Source organism: Arvicola amphibius, chromosome 8 (genome assembly GCF_903992535.2).
Source record: "Arvicola amphibius chromosome 8, mArvAmp1.2, whole genome shotgun sequence".
In the NCBI taxonomy this organism is placed as follows: domain Eukaryota; kingdom Metazoa; phylum Chordata; class Mammalia; order Rodentia; family Cricetidae; genus Arvicola; species Arvicola amphibius.
Genome location: NC_052054.1, coordinates 65,244,993 through 65,267,584, shown reverse-complemented (window position 1 = coordinate 65,267,584; position 22,592 = coordinate 65,244,993). Strand labels below are relative to the sequence as shown.

Genomic DNA, 22,592 nt, shown 5'->3' with positions numbered 1-22,592 from the left:
CTCTCGTGGAGACCACCGACCGCGGGAGAACAGGGGTGAAGGCTAGGAGAAATCAGGAATCGGCGAGGAAATGACAGACAGACACACTCAATAAGGTTGAATATGCTGCTGCAAATTTACTGAAGTTCAAGCATCAGTTTTATAGGATCACAGAAGGAAGTTGGCAAACAAATTACATGAGAAGAATGATTACAGGCAATAATCAAAAGCTTTACATGAGAAAAATGATTACAGACAATTGATTGTTTCCAGTATGTCTTGTGGTTAGGGCCAGGTGGGCAGAGCTCTTCTTTGAAATCCGTCTCACACCATTAGCCAACTGCTTTCTCATAGCCCTAAATCATATCTGTTCTCATGGTAACCCAAAACACCATTCTTTAGGGTTTTACTCCCAAGGCTTGCTCTGACAGTGAATAATTGGTTTCTTAATGTCAAGAATAGCCTGCCTTTCTCTCTTATCTAAAATGCACCTGGGGTTTCTCATTCTGGCTAGCCTCTCCTATCATGAGCTCCTTTTGTTCTAGGGTATCCATAAGTTTTCCCAGAGAGCGAGCCAGAGACCAATATGCCTCAGTAGTTTGATTATTATTATTGGTAATGTCATAGAACATCTTGATCTGCTGGTAAGATAAAAGAACTACACAGAAACAAAGAAAGAACAGAAAGCTCAATACAGCGCCAGGGCTAGCGAGGGTGAGTTTGCTGATCCGGAATCATGACTGTGGCTGATTGCCAGGGAACCGCCTGGGGCTCAGCTCCTGGGAGCACAGACCCCAACCCTTCAGCGTCATTTCACCTTAGCGGCATTTTTCTGCTACACAGGCGTGACAGCCGTGGGCGTAGCAGCAGAGGCAGGGGAGCGAGTTTCTGGTGAACTGCCTTACCTTTACTTCAAAAAACGCTTTTATATTATTCTTACATCTTAGCTAGTCTGTTTCCGCATACCAAAACTTCTGATCTGAAGCTTCCCTAAAGAGATAAATGCGAAAGTCACTGGACCACTTAGTTTTCTGAGTGCTCCTACAACCAAATATTACTTAGGTTTGAACCTTTCAGGAAGAACTCAGAGAAGCTTTACGTATGTCAAACAAAAGGTAGAGAACAACTTATTGCAAAGGCAGATGCTAACACTCCAGCATACAAGCCAGCTGCAATGCTCTGCAAGAACACCGCACACAACCAGGAGAGGGCAGCACCTCTTCTCACTGACAATGACAGCTGTTGGAGGTAGAGGTGAATGAGCTCACAGCACTCAGTGCAACTCTGACTGGTCCAAATTGTATGGCCCATCACTTATTCTCAGGTCAGGAGAAACAAGGGGCCCATGAAATCAATAGGAAAGAGACACTCTAGCCCTGTGACATACTTGTCATGACAACTCATACGAGTACAAGAGACATGGGGGGCTGAGATAGGAATATCCCCTTAGAAATGAATATGATGAAATACTTGGGACATTTCCCCAGGGTGGGAGCCTGATACTATAAGAAGAAAATTACATATGCAAAATATATTTGATCATGTTCACCACATACTCTAGGGGACTTTTTCTTTCCTTTTCTGTGCCTGATATAGCCCAAACTGACAAAAACCCACTGCAAAATAAGGGTTTCCTTAAAGTCCTGATACTCTTAAGTCTACCTCCTAAACCCTAATGTCAAAGATGTGAGCCACAGCATCAGATTTATGCATTACTGGGTATCAAACACAGACATCTAGGAATGTGAAAAACTCTGAGCATTTTTCTGATGTACTAACGGACATGAATAGACAGGCTTACAAGAGAGTAGTTATTCCTATTGACATTGATACAAAGGAAACTAAGGGTGTCTGCTGGATTCAGCAACAAAGGTGGGAAATTCTCAGTGACCTCTCTCTTATCATCCATGTGACAAACAGGACATGTGTGTGCCCTGAACCCATCATTTGAAGTGATGTTAGATTAGAGAATTTTCCCCATGGGACATATTCCTACCATGGGATCATTACTAAAGAGGAAGTTGAAAATTTGTAAGACTCAGAGGTGGTGAATGACTACAAGATTCTCTGTTCTGAAACTGCAACACAGTTGCATATCTGAGCTCACAGTGGTTGTGATTACAGCTACAAATCCCCTATAACCTGGGAGACTGGCACAAAATCCCACCCATAGATCAAGAGCAATTGGCATCTGAGATCCACTGGAGAGGCATAGGCAGGTTTCTTTAATGGTGTGGCCCCTGGTACCATCCCAAGAATATGAGAAGCACAAATTGAGCTACATGGGAGGAAGAGAACAGAAATTTAGGTTGCAAGAAAGGGCAGTGTATTTTCAACAACTAGCAGGTCACAGAAGAAATCAAAATGAAAATCAGGTCAGTGAGCAGGAAAACCAGCAAGAGAGGGTGAGGGAGAAATGGAGGGTGCATGGTGGACTCCATCAAAACACAATACATACTGATATGACATTTTCTAACAATTAAGATGTTAAACCCATGGCCAGGTTGGTGGCCAACACCTTTAATACAAACAATTGGGAAGCAGAGGCAGGAAGATTTCTATGAGTTTCAGCTCAGCCAGGCCTACATAACCAACTGCAGGACAGCCAGGGCTCCACAGAGACAGACTGTCTTTTTTTTTAAGATTTATTTATTAATTATGTATCCAGTATTCTGTCTGCATGTCTGCTGCAGGCCAGAAGAGGGCACCAGATCTCATTACAGATGGTTGTGAGCCACCATGTGGTTACTGGGAATTGAAGCAGACCTCTGGAAGAGCAGTCAGTGCTCTTAACCTCTGAGCCACCTCTCCAGCCCGACAGTCTGTCTTAAAACAATAACAAAGATAATTAAATCCATAAGCATAAGAAAAGATAGCAGATGAAAAAACTTGAAAGATCAGAAATTTATTGTACAGGATAAAGTGGGTGTGACTTTAGGGTGTAGTATGGCTCAGGAGAAGTAGAATACTGAAGGTCCCGCCATCACCCCTAGCATCAAAAGTAAAAGAAAATGAAATGTATTTACTGAGCTCGCTTTCTCTCAAACAAATACTAACATGTAGATCTTTAGAAAAGTCCTGAAAGGCAGCACCATCACCCTTGAAGTTGAGCCCAGAGACTCCATAGAGTATGTCAAGGCCAAGATCCAAGATGAGGAAGGCATCCCACCAGATTAGTAGTATCTGGTATTTGCTGCCCGCAGATAGAGCATGACAGCACCCTGGCCAACGGCAAAGCACAGAAAGACTCCCACACATAACCAGTTTCTACCCCTATATGGTGAATAAAGACACTTAGAAGAAATCCCACACTAGCTCAGAATTGAGAATAATAGACGGTTATTTATTTAGGGGTAGACTCACAAATCAAAATTCTCCCCTGGAACGGAGAACAGAAAGGGAATCCTGCAGCCAGAATAAGAGGCCAGTTGCATGTTTTTTTTCTTTCTTTTTTATTGCTTTAAAAATAGTACCAATCAAAATTCTACTTCCTCCCCTCCTCCCACTTCCCTCCTGCTCCCCCCAAACACCCTCTCTCCCACCCCCTCCAGTCCTAAGAGAGGGCAAGGATTCCTGCCCTGTGGGAAATCCAAGGCCCTCCCCACTACATCCAGGCTGAGCAAGGTATGCATCCAAAGAGAATAGGATCCCAAAAAGCCAGTACATGCAGTAAAGACAAAGCCCAGTGCCACTGTCATTGGCCCCTCAGTCTGCCCCAACTGTCAACCACATTCAGAGGGACCAGTATGATCCCATGCTCCTTCATTCCCAGTCCAGCTGGAGTTGATGAGCTCCCATTAGCTCAGGCACACTGTGTCAGTGGATAAACTCCTCGTGGTCCTGACTTCCTTGCTCATATTCTCCCTCCTTCCGCTCTTCAACTTGACCTTAGGAGCTCAGTCCAGTGCTTTGATTTGGGTCTCTGTCTCTGTCTCCATTTGTCTCCAGATGAAGGTTCTATGGTGATATTCAAGATAGTCATCAGTCAGACTACGGGACAAGGCCAGTTCAGGCACCCTCTCCTCGACTACCCAGGGTCCTAGATGGGGTCATCCCGGGACGTGGACTCCTGGAAACCACTCCAGTGCCAAACCTCCAGAAGCATGCTTTATGTTGGCATAAATAGTATAAGAGGCCACACGCCAGTGGACAGTTAACTTAAAGGTTATTGGCTGTATGATTTCCTACAGCAGTGTGGTGGCATCAAAGAGCCATCCCTTTGCCAGTTTATTCAAAAGCACAACAGTGACAAACCCGTGCACTGCTGCCCACAAATGCTGCCTACACATGCAGCCCTGTGCAGCTAACTGCCTCAAGAAGGGTGGCCACACCAACAACCTCATCCCAAGAAAGTCAAACAATGCTGGGAACTTATTTGGTCCAAGATCCCCAGAAACAATGAATATTATTTTTTTCTTACCTGAAGCAGAAGGACTAAGGAAAGTGCTGATAATAGATGGGGCTAGAGACATGGATCAGTGTATAAATGTCTGCCATCACCTTCAGCCCTGACTCTGATCCACATTGCTCAATGAGAAAACTGCCTTCTGTAGTTGTCCTCTGACCTCCATGCAGGAGCTGTGACACATGTGAGTGTACAGACATAAAGAAGAAAATAAGTGTAATATATTATTATCACATACATGCAATTTAAAGACATAAGTGCAAATAAATAAATAAGTGTAATTTAAAGTTGGAATGGAAAGTACACATATCCAAAAATAACAAACAGCCAGAGAGAGCAGTGCACATTTAGAACCCATCACTCAAGACTATGAGGAAAAAACTAGAAATTTCATTCCATGCAGATGTACACAGCAAGACCCTTCAGAAACCTTCAAACATTTTGAATATGAAAAGTATTTCACATAAAAATGTAAAAAGAAATAAAACACACACTTAAATTTGTTTTTTTTTTTATTTTTTTCTCTCATTTTTTTCATTAAAAATTTCCATCTCCTCCCCTCCTCCTCCCCCTTTCCTCTCCTCCCTTCCACCCATACCCCCACTCCACCCCTCTCCAAGACAAAGAGCCATCAGGGTTCCCTTCACTATGTTAAGTCCAAGGTCCTCCCAGCTCCCCCTAAGTCCAGGAAGGTGAGCAACCAAACTGACAAGGCTCACAGTGAGCCCGTCCATGCTGTAGAGTTCATGCTCATTGCCGTTGTCCTTGGTTTCTCAGTCCTCCTCCACCGTCAGCCACATTCAGAGAGTCCGGTTTGGTCCCCTGTTCCATCAGTCCCATTCCAACTGGACTTGGTGGTCTCCCGTTAGATCTGTCCCACCTTCGCAATGGGTAAACGCACTCCTCACGGTCCTGACTTCCTTGCTCATGATCTCCCTCCTTTTGCTCCTCATCAGGACCTTGGGAGCTCAGTCCGGTGCTCCTATGTGGGGCTCTGTCATTTTCTCCATCCAATGCCAGGTGAAGGTTCTATGGTGATATGCAAGATATTCATGAGTATGACATTTCTGGCACCCTCTCCTCAGCTGCCCAAGGACCTAGCTGGGGGCATCTTCCTGGACACCTGGGAACCCCTCTAGAGTCAAGTCTCTGCCAACCCGAGAATGGCTCCCTTAACTAAGATATATAATTCCTTGTTCCCATATCCACCCTTCCTATATCCCAACCATCCTATTCCCTCAAGCTCTTCCCAATCTTAAATTTGTATTTTTATCTATAATATTCATACATGTCTGCTACATGGTAAGAACTCTGGTTCTGACAAAGATGAGGACAGATGAGACAGACACAAATGGGGTTATGAAAATGTCATCCATCAAATACTGCTTGAAAAATCTACTGCCTGACCTAGCCACAGTATTGGGGAAGTCAGAGTCTGGTGCCTGAGGAGCTCAGTTCCCCTTCCTGTGAGGCTGCTCCATTACAACTCTGTCATGGGGAGTTCCTGCCTCCAGAGGCCACACCCTTTGTCTCCTGTCCCTCCAGGCAGTCTCTGTTGTTCTGCCCAGGAGCACAGTTGCAGCCTACAGGAGGAGATGCCATGACCTTCATCTTCACAGCCCTGCTCTGTGTGGGTGAGATGTGGAGATGGGGAGGGGATATCATCGGCTAGAAATGATGCTGCCCCACAGCCCAGCACTGGCCCATCAGGAAACCCCAGGATCTCAGGGGGTTCTAAAGAGGGGAGGACCTACTCAAGGGTCAGGGACAAACCTCTCACAGGGAACTCTGTTCCAGGACTGACTCTGGGCCTCGGGACCCCAGTGCTGACAGGTGAGTGGGTGTCTGCAGATGTCCTGACCTTGGCTTCTCATCATCCCCAGGAGCCCTGCCTGGGCAGTGAGGATGGAAAACAACACACTTGTGCTCGGGTGGATGGAGGAATGGGAAGGGGGTTGCAATCTTAGGATGGCTGTCCTGAGTACTAGCTGCTCTTTTCTTGCAGGGGCCCTTCCTAAGCCTGTCCTCAGAGCACAGCCACACTCTGTGGTCTCCAAGCAGAATAAGGTGACCTTCTTGTGTGAGGGAGCCACAGGAGCCAAAGAGTATAGATTTTATAAAAAGACATACCAAAATCAACGGCATAGAGAGATTTCACAGAACCCTAAGAACAAGAATAAATTCTCAATCTCAAAATTAGACTATCACCACGCAGGGCAATATCGCTGTCAATATCAGACCCTTGATGGATGGTCAGAGTACAGTGACTCCCTGGAGCTGGTGGTGACAGGTGAGAGGACACAGCCTGTTCAGTAAGTATGCCCACCCCCTCACAACCTTGAAACATAATGAGACTATCGAGGACATTTACCTGATTCCTCCTTCTCTCCTAGGATTCCACAGGAAACCCAGGCTGTCAGCCCAGCCCAGCCCTGAGGTGACTGAAGGAAGGAATGTCACCCTCCAGTGTGACTCAAGGGAGGCACATCACTGTTTCATTCTGACTAAGGAAGGACCACAGCAACTGTCCCGGACACTGGACTCACGGTGTAACATCAATATTTGGCAATACCAGGTCCAGTTCTCTGTGGGCCCTGTGACCTCCAGTCAAAGGTGGACATTCACATGCTACAGCTTTAACAACGACAGCCCTCAGGTGTGGTCAGAACCTAGTGACCCTCTGGAGCTCCTGATCTCAGGTGAGGAACCCTAGCCTTTCCCTAGAATGATGCTGAAATGATATAGGTGCTCAGAGAGGCCTTGGTGTGTGGTGTGTGTGAGGAGCCAGGACTCCTGAGTCCATTAACACAGAGCATGGATGACAGTGGTCACAAGATACAGAATCCAAGGCAGACAGTGACAGCAAAGCCCAGGAGATCCAGGACAGGTGAATCTTCATGGAGCCTTGTGTTACTCTGGATCAGCTCAAGTACCATCATCCACAAGATCACAGTAAACCCATGAGAGAGAGGGAGGATCCAGAGCACTCAGGACACTAGGAGAACAGGGTCCACAGAAGCAACTAAGCAGGAATCATGAGGGCTCACAGAGACTGAAGCAGCAATCACAGAGCCTGCATGGGTCTGCCTTAGGCCCTCTGCACACATGCTATAGTTGTTTAGCTTGGGATTTTGTTGTTTGTGGTTTGCTTGCTTGTTTTTTGGTTTGTTTTGGAGTAGCCCTGACTATCCTCACACTGTAGGCCAGGCTGGCCTTGAATTCACAGAGATCTGCCTGCATCCACCTCCTGGTGCTGGGGATTAAATGAATGCACCATCACTGACTGACCAGCTTGGAGATTTTGTTAGACTCATAACAATGGAAGTGGGGAAGTCTTTGACTCTTGCCTGCACGTGTGATCTTTTTCCTCCTACTTGGTTGTGTTGTCCACCTTAATATGAGGGTGTGTGACTAGTCTTATTGAATGCTGCTATGCCATGTTGCATTAATATCACCTGGAAGGCTGCACTTTTCTGAAGGGAAATGGAGCAGTGGTTCTGGGAAGAGAAGAGGTGAAGAAGCTGCTGTTGGGGTGTATTATATGACAGAAGAATACATTAAAGAGAAAAAAGAAGTGCCATCCAAAGTGAATTTCTCTGTGCCACTTTCAGACAGACTCACCTCCTTCTCTGCTACTTCCTGCAGGGACCCTCCACAAACCCACCATCAAGGCTGAGCCAGGCTCTGTGATCACCTCAGGAAGTCCCATGGACATCTGGTGTCAGGGGACTCTGGATGCAGAAATCTATGTTCTGCATAAAGACGGAAGCCAAATACCTTGGGGTACACAAACCCCAGAGAAGCCGGAGAACAAGGCCAAGTTCTCCATCCCTTCTGTGATCCACCTAGATGCAGGGCAGTATCGCTGTTACTGTTACAGTTCGGCTGGCTGGTCAGAGCGCAGTGACACCCTGGAACTGGTGGTGACAGGTGAGGGGACTGGCAGGGTCTCAGCCCCAGGCTCTGATCTCAGGAGTATTCCCCTCCCTCAGGCTAGCCCTGAAGAACATTGTGGCTGTGTGAGCACATGTGACAGGCTGCCGTCTTCTGTCCTAGGATTCTACATTAAACCCCACCTGACAGCCCTGTCCAGCCCTGTGGTGAACTCAGGAGGGAACATGACTCTCCAGTGTGCATCATGGGGGAGATATGACAAGTTCATTCTCACCAAGGAAGATCAGAAGTTCCTCAGCTCCATGGACTCACAATATATACACAGTATTATGCAGTACCAAGCTTTGTTCTCTATAGATCATGTAACACCAGACCACAAAGGAACATTCAGATGTTATGGTTACTACAAGCAGACCCCACAGCTGTGGTCAGGACCCAGTGACCCCCTGGAAATACACATCTCTGGTGAGTCGCCCCCATCATTGACCAATCATATCTGACACCCAATGATGCCCTTAGCTATGGTAGTGCCCCACTGGGTAGTTGCCGATATAGAGTGAAAAAGGAAGAGCCTAGTTCCTGAGCCAGAACCCCTGGGTAGAAGCAGTGATGTGTGCAGGGCAGGATGGGAAAGAAAAGGTGCCTGGTAAAAATCAGCTCTTCCATCACTAGCCTGTCACCTTCCTCTAGGGCTGTCCAAGAAGCCCTCCCTGCTGACTCACCAAGGCCATATCCTGGATCCTGGAAAGAGCCTCACCCTGCAGTGTTGCTCTGACATCAAATATGACAGATTTGTCCTGTACAAATTGGGGGGAGCTGACTTCATCCAGCAAGACAGCCAGTTGACTCAGTCCGGCCTCTCCATGGCCAACTTCACACTGGGCTCTGTGAGCAGCTCTACTGGAGGCCGGTACAGATGCTATGGTGTACACAACCTCTCCTCTGAGTGGTCAACCTCCAGTGACCCTCTGGACATCCTGATCTCAGGTGAGGAACTTAATAGATTCCTTCGGGCACCTAACCTCTACTAGGGCTCTCTTTGGGGAACTAAGAAGGTGATGGCTGGGATGAGGGATAGGGATCTTATTTGGGAATAGATGCAGAGATGGGGAGCAGTCGGAGGGCTCAGGGGAAGAAAAGAAACACAGTCCTAGGTGTTCGTGGAAGATCCAGCTCAGAACATTGAAGGCAGCCTCTCATCATCTCTCTTTTCTTTAGGACAGTTTCAGGTCCGTCCTTCCCTCTCAGTGAAGCCTAACTCCACAGTACACTCTGGAGACAACGTGACCCTGTTGTGTAAGACATCATTCAGAGTGGACACTTTCATTCTGTCCAAGGAGGGAGCAGCACACCAACCCCAGAGACTAAAACCAAAGCTCCAAGTTCAAGAGTTCCGGGCAGAATTCTCCATGAGTTCTGTGACCTCTGACCTCTCAGGCACCTACAGGTGCTATGGTTCTTCAAGCTCATCTCTCTACCTGTTATCATATGCCAGTGCCCCTGTGGAGCTCACTGTCTCAGGTGAAGTGACCCTGAACTTTCATGGTGATTCACAATCCAAACCCTAGGAGAGTCCTTAACTTTGAGGAGACTAAGGGGACAATAGGAAAGGTTAGTCAGAAGGCATTTCCCTGCCAGAGAAGTGTATACCAGCAGGGGTCCCTCAGGAAATGTTCACTCCATCCTCTGTTGCAAATGGGTTTGGGGTAGACTACATGAGGATCTTGAGGAGGCTGCAGGGCAGATGTAGAAGAGTGAGCAGAGGCAAGTCCCTGGGTTAGCATCTAGCCTTTACCCTCTGATTGTTCTGTTTCCCAGGACCCACTGAAGCCTCTAACCCACCACCCTCAAGGCCTATGCCAGCTGGTGAGTATCAGGCACCTCAGTGCAGGTCTCCAAAGCCCTTATTTCTCTGTCACTTAAGCTTGGGAGGGAGGGAGGCAAGCAGAGATTCCAACCGACCCCAGAAGCTCAGGACATAGAGGTTGGGGTACAGAAGGCGGCATCCAGAGAGACATGTTCTGGTTCTGTCTGGAGGATGGGCCAGGTGGGTGAGATGGACGTTGCATGCCCATCCTACCTCTAAGACCCTAAGAACAATCTCTCACCTGCATGGATGGGTCAGGCCCCAGAGGGCTAATAAGGACTCCATTGGAAGGTGGGTCCTGGTGGGCAATAACTAGTTATGGGCTTGATAAATCTACTTCTGGACATGCTGGCTTGAACAAGCCCTTCCTGGTCTGAACTGGCTGTTGTTTCTCTGAATATAAAGAGGGCCGCATGTCTAAGTTTCTGTCTGGCCTCGGCTGGCCCCTCTACTGTGAGAGAGGAGGCCTCCAGAACTTGATTCAGCAGTGGGTCTGCCCCACAATGGTGGTGCCGTGTGCAAGGGTGGGGCACAGAGCCATGGCAGGGCATTTAGGATGACACTCAGCTTAGGTAGAGAGAAAAGAGCTGGAAGTCAGCGACCCTGGGTTCAACTCCCAGCCCTGCCATTTACAGCCATGCTCTGAGGCAGGTGGACTGTCTGGATTTGAGGATGGAGATGATGAGCGCAGAGGTCCAGTAGGACCTGCCACACGGTAGGTGCTCAGATGAGCATCAACCGTCCCCACTCACGATGTCACTTGTGCCTCAGGACTGGAAAGATACCTGCAGGCTCTGATCGGAGTTTCTGTGGCCTTCCTCCTGTTCCTCTTCATCCTTGTCTTCCTTCTTCTCCGACGAAAGCATCAGGGCAAGTTCAGGAAGAAAGGTGAGTACGGTCTGGGTGACCTGGGTCTCATGTGGTTGGTGATAGATCCCCTGTGAGCATCCAAGCAGGGGATCAGGACACCAACCCCAGGGAAACCTCACACTGGGGCTGGGTCGTTTAGAAACACTTGCAGATCTCAGATCGGAAAGAACATGATCTCAGAACCCGTGCAACGCCAGGCATTCTGTGAGCTTTACCATGTCCTGTTACATTGGCTCACTCACCCATGTTGTAAAGGTCCCTTCCTTTCTTCCCTGTACGTGCCTGGGGGAGAGGCTTCCTCCTCTCCTTGATGAGACTCCTCTCTCTTATAGCCCAGGAAGAGACAGAATTGCAGCTTCCTGCAGGAACTGCAGCACCAACAACCAGAGAGAGGGGCCCCCAGAAGAGGTAACTCATGGCCAGAGACCTAGAACCCCACCTCCTAGACACACCTCACTGCCAATTGACATCCCCTTGTCTTTCCAGATCCAACCCAGCTGCTGCCACCCAGGAAGAAAGCCTTTGTGAGAGAAAGAGGGTCCTGGGGAGGGAGATGTCTGAGGTCTCAGCACTGCAGGGGTGGTGGACAGGCTCTGGGGTCTTTTCTCTTTGTGTCCGAACTTCACACTATAAACCAAGGTATATCTAAACATGCCCTGGTTCTCTGTCCCTACCTGGGCAAGGCAGGAAACTAGGGGTCCCTAGACTCTGGTCGGGAGACATTCTGTTTTTTTCTGCCATGACAGATGCTTCAGTGGAGGACATGAAATCTGAGGATGGTGTTGAGCTGGACAGTTCGGTGAGGTCCCTGACTCCATCTGTGTGCTAAGAACTTAGGGCCCAGTTTAGTCCAGGGGGCCATCTTTGTTCTCCCTCTCTTGGCCCTCAACAACATCTACAGCTGACTACTCTCTTCAGCAAGCACCGGCCTCCTGTGTGCTATGGCCTCACCCTCTCCGGGTTTTCCCAGCATAATGTGTCTCATCCTGCCTTTCTGCTTTCTGTCTCCTTGGCATCTGTCTGGTTGTCTTCTGAGGGGACATCCCAGAGAGAAAGGCCCAAAGAAACATCTAACAACTGCAGGCAGGAACAAAGGAGCTGGGGCAGAAACATGTGGGTGTTTTGTTGTGTGTGTGTGTGTGTGTGTGTGTGTGTGTGTGTTACAAACATGAATGTCTCTGCATCACATCCCTGCATGGTGCTCCCAGAGGCGAGAAGAGAGTGTCAGATACCCTGGAACTAGAGTTACAGATGAACGTAGGTCGCCATGTGGGTTCTGGGAACCAGACCTGGATCCTCTGTAACATAGTCAGTGCTCTTAACCACAGAGACATCTATTTTCATGTTTTCAGGAAGATGGACTGTGTGGGTACAGCCAAGACAGCAAGGGTTAGAGTGTCAGGATAAGAGGTCAGAACTATAGGAAGGAAGCCCCAGAATATTCCATCAGGGATGCTATCATCTAAATGGGCCACTCTGGCCATGTTGTGGAAAACTGGCCAGAGGAGAGCCCTAGGGGAACAAGGTGACACTATCTGTACCTCACTACTTCCCTGCTATAGAGACCACCTGAGGAAGACCCCAAGGGAGAGACATATGCCCAGGTGAAACCCTCCAGGCACAGGAGGGCAGAAGCTGTCCTACCTTCTGTCCTGTCAAGAGAAGTCCTGGAAAGAAAAGATGGAAACAAAACAGAAGAGGGCAGAGAGATGGACACTCAGGTTGGTCCTGTCCTTCCCAGGCCTTCAGCATCCCTCAAGCCTCAGCATCCCCCAAGCAAACCATATACCCCCCTCTCACTCTCTCCCACTCCAGGCTGCTGATTCTGAGGAGCCCCAAGATGTGGTCTATGCCCAGCTGTGTAGCAGGTCGCTCAGACAGGGGACAGCTGTACCTCCCCCCTCCCAGGCAGGGGAAGCCACAGAGGAGCCCAGTGTATATGCTGCCCTGGCAGTCACTCGACCAGGTTCTGTTCCCCACAACAAGGAGCAATGACCTCGCCTGCCAAGAGTCCTAACAGAGACCTCCAGAAATTCTGGGAACCCTTGCAAACCTGACTGTACTATAACTAGCATCATACATTCTGGAAAAAATAGATTTCTTAATAATCAAGTGAAATGAGAAATGAAATAGAACAGAAGGGTTTTACACTGAGTACTAATTTTAATAACATTTCTCATCAAAGCTGTGCTATGAGAAAATGTACAGGCATGGTTGCACAGATCCATAATCACAATCCCTGGGAGACTGAGGCAGGAGAATTGTCTTTATTTTGTTGTCATCTTGGGATACCTAGTGAATTTCATGCCAGCCTGGGCTACATAGAGATGTTCAAACAACATTAACCACCAAAGGACTGGGTGGAGGTACACACCTGAAATCCTAGCACTTTGGAGGCGTGAACAGATTAAGAAGTCAAGGCCATCTTCACCTACACAGCATAGGAGTTAGCGGCCAGCCCAGAACACAGGTGACACTGTTTTAAAATAAATAAATAGGCCAGGCGTGGTGGTGCACGCCTTTAGTCTCAGCACTGAGGAGGTAGAAACAGGCAGGTCTCCTTGAGTATAAGTCCAACTGGTCTATAGTGAGTTCTATGTAGCCAGGGCAACATACAAAAACCTTGTCTCAAAGAATAAACAATAAAATAGGGCCAGTGAGATGGCTTAGCCAGTAAAGGTACTTTCCCAAGCCTGATATCCTAAATTCAAACAGCAGGAATAGGGGAGGAAGAAAACTGACTCCCATGAATTGTTCTCTGACCTCCACCTAAGTCTTTAGTATCCTCCCTGTTAAGTATTTTTCCTGGCCAACAAACCTCTCCACCAACACAATCCCAATCAGACCAAATCAGACCAAATTAAAAGATGCCCAGGTTTAATGGATGGCAATACTCCCGGGTAGCCCTGGGAAAACATGGAGAGGGGAAGAGAGAGAAGGGGAGACCACAGGAACTGGGAGACCACGTGTTCATTCTCTGGGTACGGGGGAGGGGGGAGAGCAGTATTAAACTATTTAAAGCCTGTGGGAGTGGTCTTGACCTTCCCTGGGGAGGGGTTACCCTTTGGCAGGCTTTCTTGACCCTCCTTGGGGAGGGGTCACCGTTTGGTGGGATTTCTTGGCAGTGGAGTTTGGACTGAAGCAACTCACAGGGGAGGGAGTTTATGCCAGGAGCTGAGGTGAAGCCCCCAGCTAAATACTCCCCACACCCAAGAAGTAAATAAAACAATTTTGAAAATAAACTAATAATCACAAATGAAAGCTGGGTATAGTATGGTAGGCCTGTAATCCCAACAGGGTTGCCTCAAACATGCTATCCTTCTGTTTCTGTTCCTGGCATGTACAACCATACATTAATTTTATTTTTTAAAGGTTTATTTATGTGTACGTATATGCATCTGTGTGCTTTTATGCCATGTGTATATGGGTGCTCATGGCGTTTATGAGCTACATGCTGTGGGTGCTGGGAGTGAACTCAGGTCCACAGCAAGAGCAGTGCATGCTCTTAACCACAGAGCCATCTTTCCAGCCTCCCTACATTTGTTAAAATGTATTAACAGCAGGACACTATGAACAGTTTCATACCAACATATTAGGAGCTGTCCATGAAATGGACAGATCCCTTGTTGTCAATGAAAGTTATTTTATTGCTTACAAAATCTGGGGGAGGGGAACTGTGGGAAGTATGTAGAACAAATGAAAAAATGTCATTTAAAAAATAACTAACAAAACTAAATACAAAATCTGAGTGACTTCCCACATATTGAACACACTGTCACTAGAAAAGTTCCCCTTTGGAAATTCTTTCTGGAAGCTGATGATTTTTTCCAAATGTCTGTGCATTTGAAATAAAGACATTATGAAACTAGAGAAAGAGGAAATATAAATGAACGTAGTTTACCAAGCCAGAAAATAATTAACAAAACCTGACAAAGGAAACCTGATTAAGAAAACCTAGGAAGAAAGTTTTTTCACATCAGCCTACATGTGATCCCTTAAAAAAATTAATGAACCAGCGACCACGGAGCCTGCTCAGGACTGACCTAGATCCCCTGCATATATATTACAGTTGTGTAACTTAATCTTCTTGTGGGACTTCTAACAGTGGGAGCAGGGCTGACTCTGACTCTCTTGCCTGCCTTTGGACCTCATTCCTCCTACTGGATTGCCTCATCCAGTCTTCATAGAAGAGGAGGTGCCTAGACTCACTGAAAGACCATGGCTGGCTGATATCCAAAGGAGGTCCTCCATTTTCTGAATAGAAACAAAGGCGAACTGGATGGGTGGGGTTTGGGGTTGTGGGTGATGAACTGGGAGAAGAGGAGAAAGAAGATTGGGATGTGAAAACAAAAAAGAAACAAAAATACGGTTCAGAAAAAAAAAAAAGGGGGGGCATCACAACCACACTGATGTTTTTTTTCTTTCTTCCTTTTTTTTTAATATTGGTTTTTGTTTGTTTTAAAGACAGTGAGTAGCTTAAAATTTAAAACTTGCTGGGCATGATGGCACAGTCCTGACACCACAGCTACTTCAGAGGCTGACACAAGAGGATATAAAATATAAAATCCACTTTAGCTGCAGAGTGCGTTCAAGGCCATTCTGGACAAATTAGCGAGATCCAGTCTCAAAATAAAGGTTAAAGGGCTGGGATAGAGCACTTGTCCGGTATTCAGAACGCAATGACTTAACCTGGAAGGTTTATTTCCTGGTTCTGTTATCCCCTTTCTTTTCCTTATTTAATGTACATCAGACATAACATAACCCAGCAGACCTCAAACTTGCTTTTTAAATGCTGCTAAACTTGAACTTCTGACCATCCTACTCCATCCTCCTAAACACCTGACTCACAGCCTTGGACCTCTGGCCGTCTGTTCTGTGCCTGTTTTGTGCCAGTGACAATGCCGGTTATGTTGCTGTGGTTACAGATTTATAATCTGAAGTTGGGCGATGATAACACCACCACCGCTGTTTAGAATGTTTCCATCTTGGAGGTATTTCGTTTTTTCATATAAACCTTAGGTTATGACTCGTCTTAACCAGTGTAGCTGACTGGCCTGGAATTTCATATACCTGACTGTCCTCAGTCACTGGCCTTCAGAATATTGGGAGAAGCATTCATCACCAAATGCACTTTAGGATTTTCTAGTTCTGTGAAGGATGTCACTGGGGGACATTCACAGGGATTGTGCTGAGTCTTTACATCGCTTTGGTTCATAGCCATTTTCACACTGCTGACCCATGAACAGAGAAAACCTTCCATCTTCTGTTGTCTTCAACCTATGTGCTGTGCATGTGGAGTCACAGGTTCTCCACTTTTGGAGGAAATGGGAAGAGAACCCAGAGCCATAAACTTGGGCAGTCCGGGTGACTAGTGGACTACAGTCCCCAGCACTGGGATTTGGTTACTTTACACAATTCCTGCAAACACACAGCTTTTAATGAGTACAGGGGGACCCAAACTCAGGTCCATATGCTTGCAGTCATGTTTTGCTGAGCCACCTTAACCTTTGAATGTTTCTTCAGTTTTAACAAAGTTCACTGTAGGTCTTTCACCTTCTTTGTTAAGATTTGCAAAGAGCTTAATTCATGTATTTTTAATTCCATACTGAGGCTATTTTGGACTAACAATGAGCTGTTTGTTGTCTCCAACTCTAAGTGGACATGGGATAATTTTCCAGTTCTCTGGGGAGGCTCCAGGGTGGGCTGGAAGCAGACTTCTAAATTCCTAGTGTGAAGTTTAAACCCAAGGACAGAAGCCTATTAAGAACTACCCACAAGTACAGCCCCCCACCACTGTTCACACCTAACCCACCACCACCCCATTCTCCCCATGTACGGGGTAGTGAAAGGAGCCAAGTGCTGAATGGGGACTGGACAGGCAAGGTGGATGGGCTGCATGCATTCTTATACTGTATGCTTCTGGTCTGCACAAGGGTCTTCCCTTCCTATTCTCTTCTCATGTCTAGTTTCAAGTTTCTATACCCTGTCCAGCAACAAGGGCTGAGATTGAGAGGGGTCTCAATGGCATAGTCTATCTAGCCTTCTCCCTCACACTAACCTTTGTATGAAATCAACTCCTTGGACAGAGGTTAACAATTAGCTCCTACACCATGGCAGCTACCTAGCAGTAAGATGACTAGTTTAGCTAAGGAATTAAGACCTAAACCCTAAACAGAATCCTGAGATCCTGATACTGTATGTGGTCATTGACTCTCAGCTTTGAGATAAACCCCTTGCTGGCCAGAGGCCACTTAATGACCTTGTCAGCAGGAGCCTGTTTTTTGGAAGGTGACTGCTCCCAAACAATCAACCCAAAACTAATTCCTGCTGAGCTTTTATCCCAAGCAACCTAACCAACCATGGATGGCATTTTCATCAACTGTGACCTCTGGATAGGGAGGGGTCTGTTGCTTGCAGTCTTTACAATGCTGTAAGGTCTTTTCCTGCATTGAAGCCAGCCATTTAACTGACCAGAAATCCTCTTTCAAGGACTGAAACACATTACCAAAGCAATTGTCCTTACTGGACACTTGCTTTTCAATTTCAAGCAGTTCTCACTTCCTCAGAGATGAAACCGCACCCTCTTATCTGACTCAAGCTTCCCAGAAGGCAAAACAAAAAATGAAGAAGCCAGCCTCCCTCCTGACCATGAAAACACAGAACTTCAGCTGAAAATTTCTTAAGCTGCCCTGGGCAAAGGGCTCACTGGCTTATTTCCTGCTAACCAAAACCGCATCTTGGGAAACAATTCACAAAACAGAAGCCACCTAGCAAGTTTACACCAGTCAACCTCACTGAAGAGGCTGCAGATGGCTGGGTTGCCATCTTTCCACTGTAGCCCACTAAACAAGGACCAATCACACACAGAGCCACAGTTAACACATAGCATCTGGTCAAACGCTGTCAAACAAGTTGCACAGTGGCCTGGCCTACATCTAGCAGGGCTTCTTCCCACTGCAGAGGCTGTGTTCACAGCAGAGGCACAGGCACACCAATAAGCCAAATGTTAATTCAGTTTTATTAGCCAACTGGAAAACTAGACAATTCTCCAGTCCAGGGAGACATTAACTTAATCCTCTTCCTCATCATCACCAGCTCCAGCACCACCCTGGCCCTTCTTGGCATTCTTCCTCTTCACTCGGCCTGGTCGTCCACCACCATAAGGAGACCGGAGGGAGAAATCAATGTGCTTTTGGGAGTCCAGACGAACAATGAAGGACGGGATGTTCACCACCTGCTTGCGGACCCTGAATGGGAACAGGTTAAGGGACAAGGTGAGAGATAAACAATTTTTGGTCCTGTCCTTGACAGCGGGCTGATGGGCACTCCTGACCTCACAGATGTCTATGGATAGCCTTGGAACCAGAGCCTATACAAATGCTTTAGGTACTAAGCCTCAAACTACCTCAGAGAGTACATCTCTGCCCGTAGATGAAGTTGATGAGGAGAATCTGAGCCTATGCCCTACACAGCTCTCACGAGTGGTGCTCATTTACAGAAGAGTACACAATTTCCCCTCACCTGAACCTCGCTTCAGACAGGTGGATTACCAACTGGCAAACAAATACAAATATAGCAATGAGGGCCTGTGTTGAACTCACAATACCTTCCAATGACCGTTTCACCACCACCCCAACATCAACTCCATCGTCTCCAAGAGAGCACCAAGAGCTATTATTACCTGTCCAGCTGCTTGCATGCCTGGCAGAGACCTTCGCAAGGTGTACGGCTTGAGCCGCAGTGACGCTTGCGCTGGGCTACGGGGCTGTTCCCAATACCCCAAAAGCTTTCATTCTGAACCCTCAGGGTAAACTCAGATTTGTCAGCTCCAAAGGCTACACAGGAGATAGGGACAGCAGCTTAGCAAAGGAAACCAACATTGCAGATAAAGAAGGCAAAGTAAGGCTTACAGGCCCAGCTGCAGCTTACCTGATGTGACGCTGGCGGATGAGCACACGGGCATGGTGAATAGATTTAGCCAAACCCAGCTTGAAGACCTGGGTCTGCAGCCGCCTCTCCAAGAAATCCTCAATCTTCAGGCCCAGGATGTAATCCAGCTTCATCTTGCCCTCATCCAGCACCCCAATGCGAACAAGTCGCCTCAGCAGAGCATTGCCTGGGGAGGGGAGGTGTAACCCAAATAAGACCAGACTTCCTCACCTCAGCCTCTAGAAGAGGCAAGTTACTACAGCTTCCCCCATTTTTGCAAAGAGCTTAGGAGAAAAGAACAACAGTGGCGGCTAACTGATAACCTTTCTTCTAAGCGCTCCAGGCCTGAGACACTGATAATGCCACTGGGTCACCCTTTCAGCAGGCATTTTATCACAGGTTTACAGCTTTTCACTCAACCTTCATCTCTAAGAAAGGCGCTTTAATTTTCAACTTAAAGAAAACATGCTAACCTCACAAGAATCACAGTACCTGGACAGCTAGGGCAAGCAGAGATCAAAAGATAATCCAGACTACATAGCACATGACCCACAAGATATATAGAAGAAACAACCCCCATCTATTCTGACTGCTATTCTCTTATGAGCTTGAAACACCGTGAAGGTCCAGTCACCTAGCAATAAACCCTAAGTGTTAAAGAAACCAAACCGGGAAAAAATGCACCCAGCATGCTAAATAAGGCTCTCAATTTACGACGTTTTATATAAATACCCAGTTAGACACAAATACAAAAAAAATCCCCAACGGAAATATACTACTACAGTTTAAACCACGCCAAACATAAAACATTCAGTATGAAGAGAAACTAAGTGGCACACAAAGAAGCAAGACACAAACACGCCCCACCATTAAGCTGTTCTTTGGTATTTGGTAGGCTAACCCAGAGCTCTAAAAAATTAACTCATCTAGCCTCCTTGTGGCACAAGCTGGTATTAAAGTGTTCAACTTCTAATCTGTCAGATTTTAGATTAGATCTGAAATCAGGAGACAGACCCTTCCTGGTAGTCACATGGAAAAGTCTAGCTCTGAATCAAGGCAGTGCCAACACCACAGCTCCAGGGCTTTTTTTTTTTCAACAACACTAGCCAGATTGTTTCACGATAAAACGAGATCCCTGAGAGGCTACCTTGACAATTTTTACTTCTGCTTAATAAAACAAAAAAAACCTCATAAACCTGCAGCTCTCCCATTATCGTGTAACTAACTCCAAATTTCTGCAAGTTTACAGGCCAGACTTGGCGGCATCTGAGTTCCAGACCAATTTACGACAAATATTCCCCAGTAACCCAATTTGTTCAGCGTCATACTTTCCAAGACCACAATACAGCCTAAATACTCAACAAGCCCGCACGCGACTACCCATTCTTTTTAAAATGGGCCCCATACACACCCTCAAAAAGACGTCGTGGGTCCTTTTCGTCCAGCGTTAGCAGCTCTCGGGCAGCCTTGCGGATCTTGGCCAGAGTAAATTTGACTCTCCACACCTCACGCTTGTTCCGGAGCCCATATTCTCCTACACGTGGTTGGGAGGGAACCACAGGGCCAGAACCATGGGTTACTACTAACACTGCCACTTTATAACACAAGACGAATATAAACCACAATCCTCTGCGGCGATGGCGCCCATGCCGAGCACGTGGAAGACCGACCTCATGACTGCCCAACTCTTTCCTCATCCCCAACCCGAAATTCCACCTTGGTCACTCACCGATGAGCTTCAGTTCCTGGTCGAGACGCGACTTCTCGAAGGGTCTTCTTGGGGTCACATAGGTCTTACGACAAACCCAACTTCTGGCAACCGGCATGTTGGCGTCTCTAGACCTGCCGCGCCTGCGCAAAGGGTCATGTTTGAAATAAAAGTGTCGTGAGGCATGACGATAGGCAATGCCCGGCTAGCACACCGCAGCCCCGCACCAACTCGGGCCTAGCGAGATCCTCCTTAGAAAATTTAGAACTGAGATCGTCCCACCACCGTACTGTAATAATGTTCGACCACCCTCTTCCTTAGTGTATATGTAAACTTATGAATGGCTCCGCTACCCCAAAAAGCCAACTAGACAGCACTCCCGAAGCTCACCTAAGAGCTCACAACCGCGACAAAGAGACACGCCGCCGCAGAACCGCGATCTTATAGTAACGTCGCCTTGTCGTGACGTCACCACGCACCGCTCGCTGCTTCGCCTATCAGAAGCGGGAAAACCATAGAGTAGAGAGGTTGGGCCAGAGCGGCGCTCAGAGCTCTGGGCTGAGCTGGGTTGATTTACCAGTGAGGTGGTTATGCGCCTGAATAGCTGAAGCGCGGACATTCTTGTTTAAATCCAATCATTAACGAAGCTGCCACTTTTTTTTTTTGTTTGTTTTTTGTTTTTTTCGAGACAGGGTTTCTCTGTAGCTTTGGAGCCTGTCCTGGAACTCGCTCTCGTAGACCAGCCTGGCCTCGAACTCACAGAGATCCGCCTGCCTTTGCCTCCCGAAGGCTGGGATTAAAGGCGGGTGTCACCACCGCCTGGCGAGGCTGCCACTTCTAGGGCAAAGGCATAGAGTAATGCACTGAAGTTGTCACTTTTTGTTTTAGCAAAGACTCTTGGGAAATTCAGGGACGACTTGGTTCCCCACCAATGTCTCAGTCTCATAACAATGCCCAGCCCTGGCTTTACAAATGCTAGAATTTTAGGTGTGGGCCATATATTGAAGTATGCATGTTGTGCTAGTTTGTTTTTGTGAACTTGACACAAGCCTAGATATATCTGGAAGGAGGAACTCTTAGACAAGAAAATACCCTCATCACCTTGACATATGTCTCTATTGTTTTTGAGACAGGGTTTCCCACCAAATGACTGTGAATTCAAAATCCTCCTGCCTATATTTCCTAAGTGCTGAGTTTACAACCCATTTTCCTGCACATACTTTATTCGTTTAGTTGGTACCCCTGGCCACAGGTCTTTCTACTTAGTCCTGGCTGTCCTGGAGCTGACAATGTAGACAGGCAAGGAACTCAAGAAGGATCCACCTGCCTCTGCCTCCCAAGTGCTGGTATTAAAGGCGTGCACCACCACACCTCTATTTATTTTTGAGGGGTAATAGGGTCTACGTAGCTAGCCCTGGCTATGCTGGAACTATGTAGACAGGCTAGCCTCAGACTCATAGGGACGATGTCCCTGCCTCTGTCCCTGAGTAGCTACAAGGACAGGCCCATAACACTAGGCCTAGACTGGGTATTCTTTACTTTTACTTCAATTTGCATTTATATACTCAGAAGGCAAGGAAGGATCTTGCTCATTTAGTCTGGGGAGGGGAGGGAACAGGTAGCGACAGGTAGACTAGTTTACTATGTGCCATATAGTTGATTTTTATTCTTATTTTACATGCATTGGTATTTTGCCTGTATGTTTGTATGAGGGTGACAAATCCCCTGGAGCTGGAGTTAGAGCTGTGAGCTGCCATCTGGGTGCTGGGAATTGAACTTGGGTCCTCTGGAAGGGCAGCAGGGCTCTTAACTGCTGAATCATCTTTCCAGTCCCAATTTTTAATTTTTAAAAATGATTTAATGTGTACAGGTGTCTTATCTGCATATATGCACCTGTTCCACTTATACACCTAGTACGTTCAAAGGCCAGAAGAGGTTAG

The 22,592-nt window shown here is 47.1% G+C and overlaps 2 protein-coding genes across 2 annotated transcripts; one reads left to right on the top strand and one right to left on the bottom strand.

Annotated features, from left to right (window-relative positions):
* The first annotated feature begins 1,762 nt into the window (after positions 1-1,762).
* LOC119821760 (leukocyte immunoglobulin-like receptor subfamily B member 3) lies at positions 1,763-13,123 on the top strand. Its single transcript, XM_042055576.1, has 16 exons — positions 1,763-1,851; positions 4,170-4,467; positions 6,004-6,217; positions 6,390-6,674; positions 6,778-7,083; positions 8,030-8,314; positions 8,441-8,743; positions 8,969-9,265; positions 9,497-9,799; positions 10,097-10,144; positions 10,917-11,033; positions 11,348-11,423; positions 11,502-11,539; positions 11,762-11,814; positions 12,578-12,736; positions 12,831-13,123. The coding sequence occupies exons 1-16, from the start codon at positions 1,763-1,765 to the stop codon at positions 13,008-13,010; spliced, it is 3,051 nt and encodes a 1,016-aa protein (XP_041911510.1). The 3' UTR covers positions 13,011-13,123.
* Positions 13,124-18,010: 4,887 nt separating this feature from the next.
* Positions 18,011-21,081, bottom strand: Rps9 (ribosomal protein S9). The gene is made up of 5 exons (XM_038340636.1): positions 21,043-21,081; positions 20,674-20,795; positions 20,356-20,478; positions 18,945-19,131; positions 18,011-18,262 (listed from the first exon to the last, which is right to left on the bottom strand). Exons 2-5 carry the CDS (start codon positions 20,768-20,770, stop codon positions 18,085-18,087), a joined length of 585 nt encoding a protein of 194 aa, XP_038196564.1. The 5' UTR covers positions 20,771-20,795; positions 21,043-21,081; the 3' UTR covers positions 18,011-18,084.
* Positions 21,082-22,592: the final 1,511 nt, after the last annotated feature.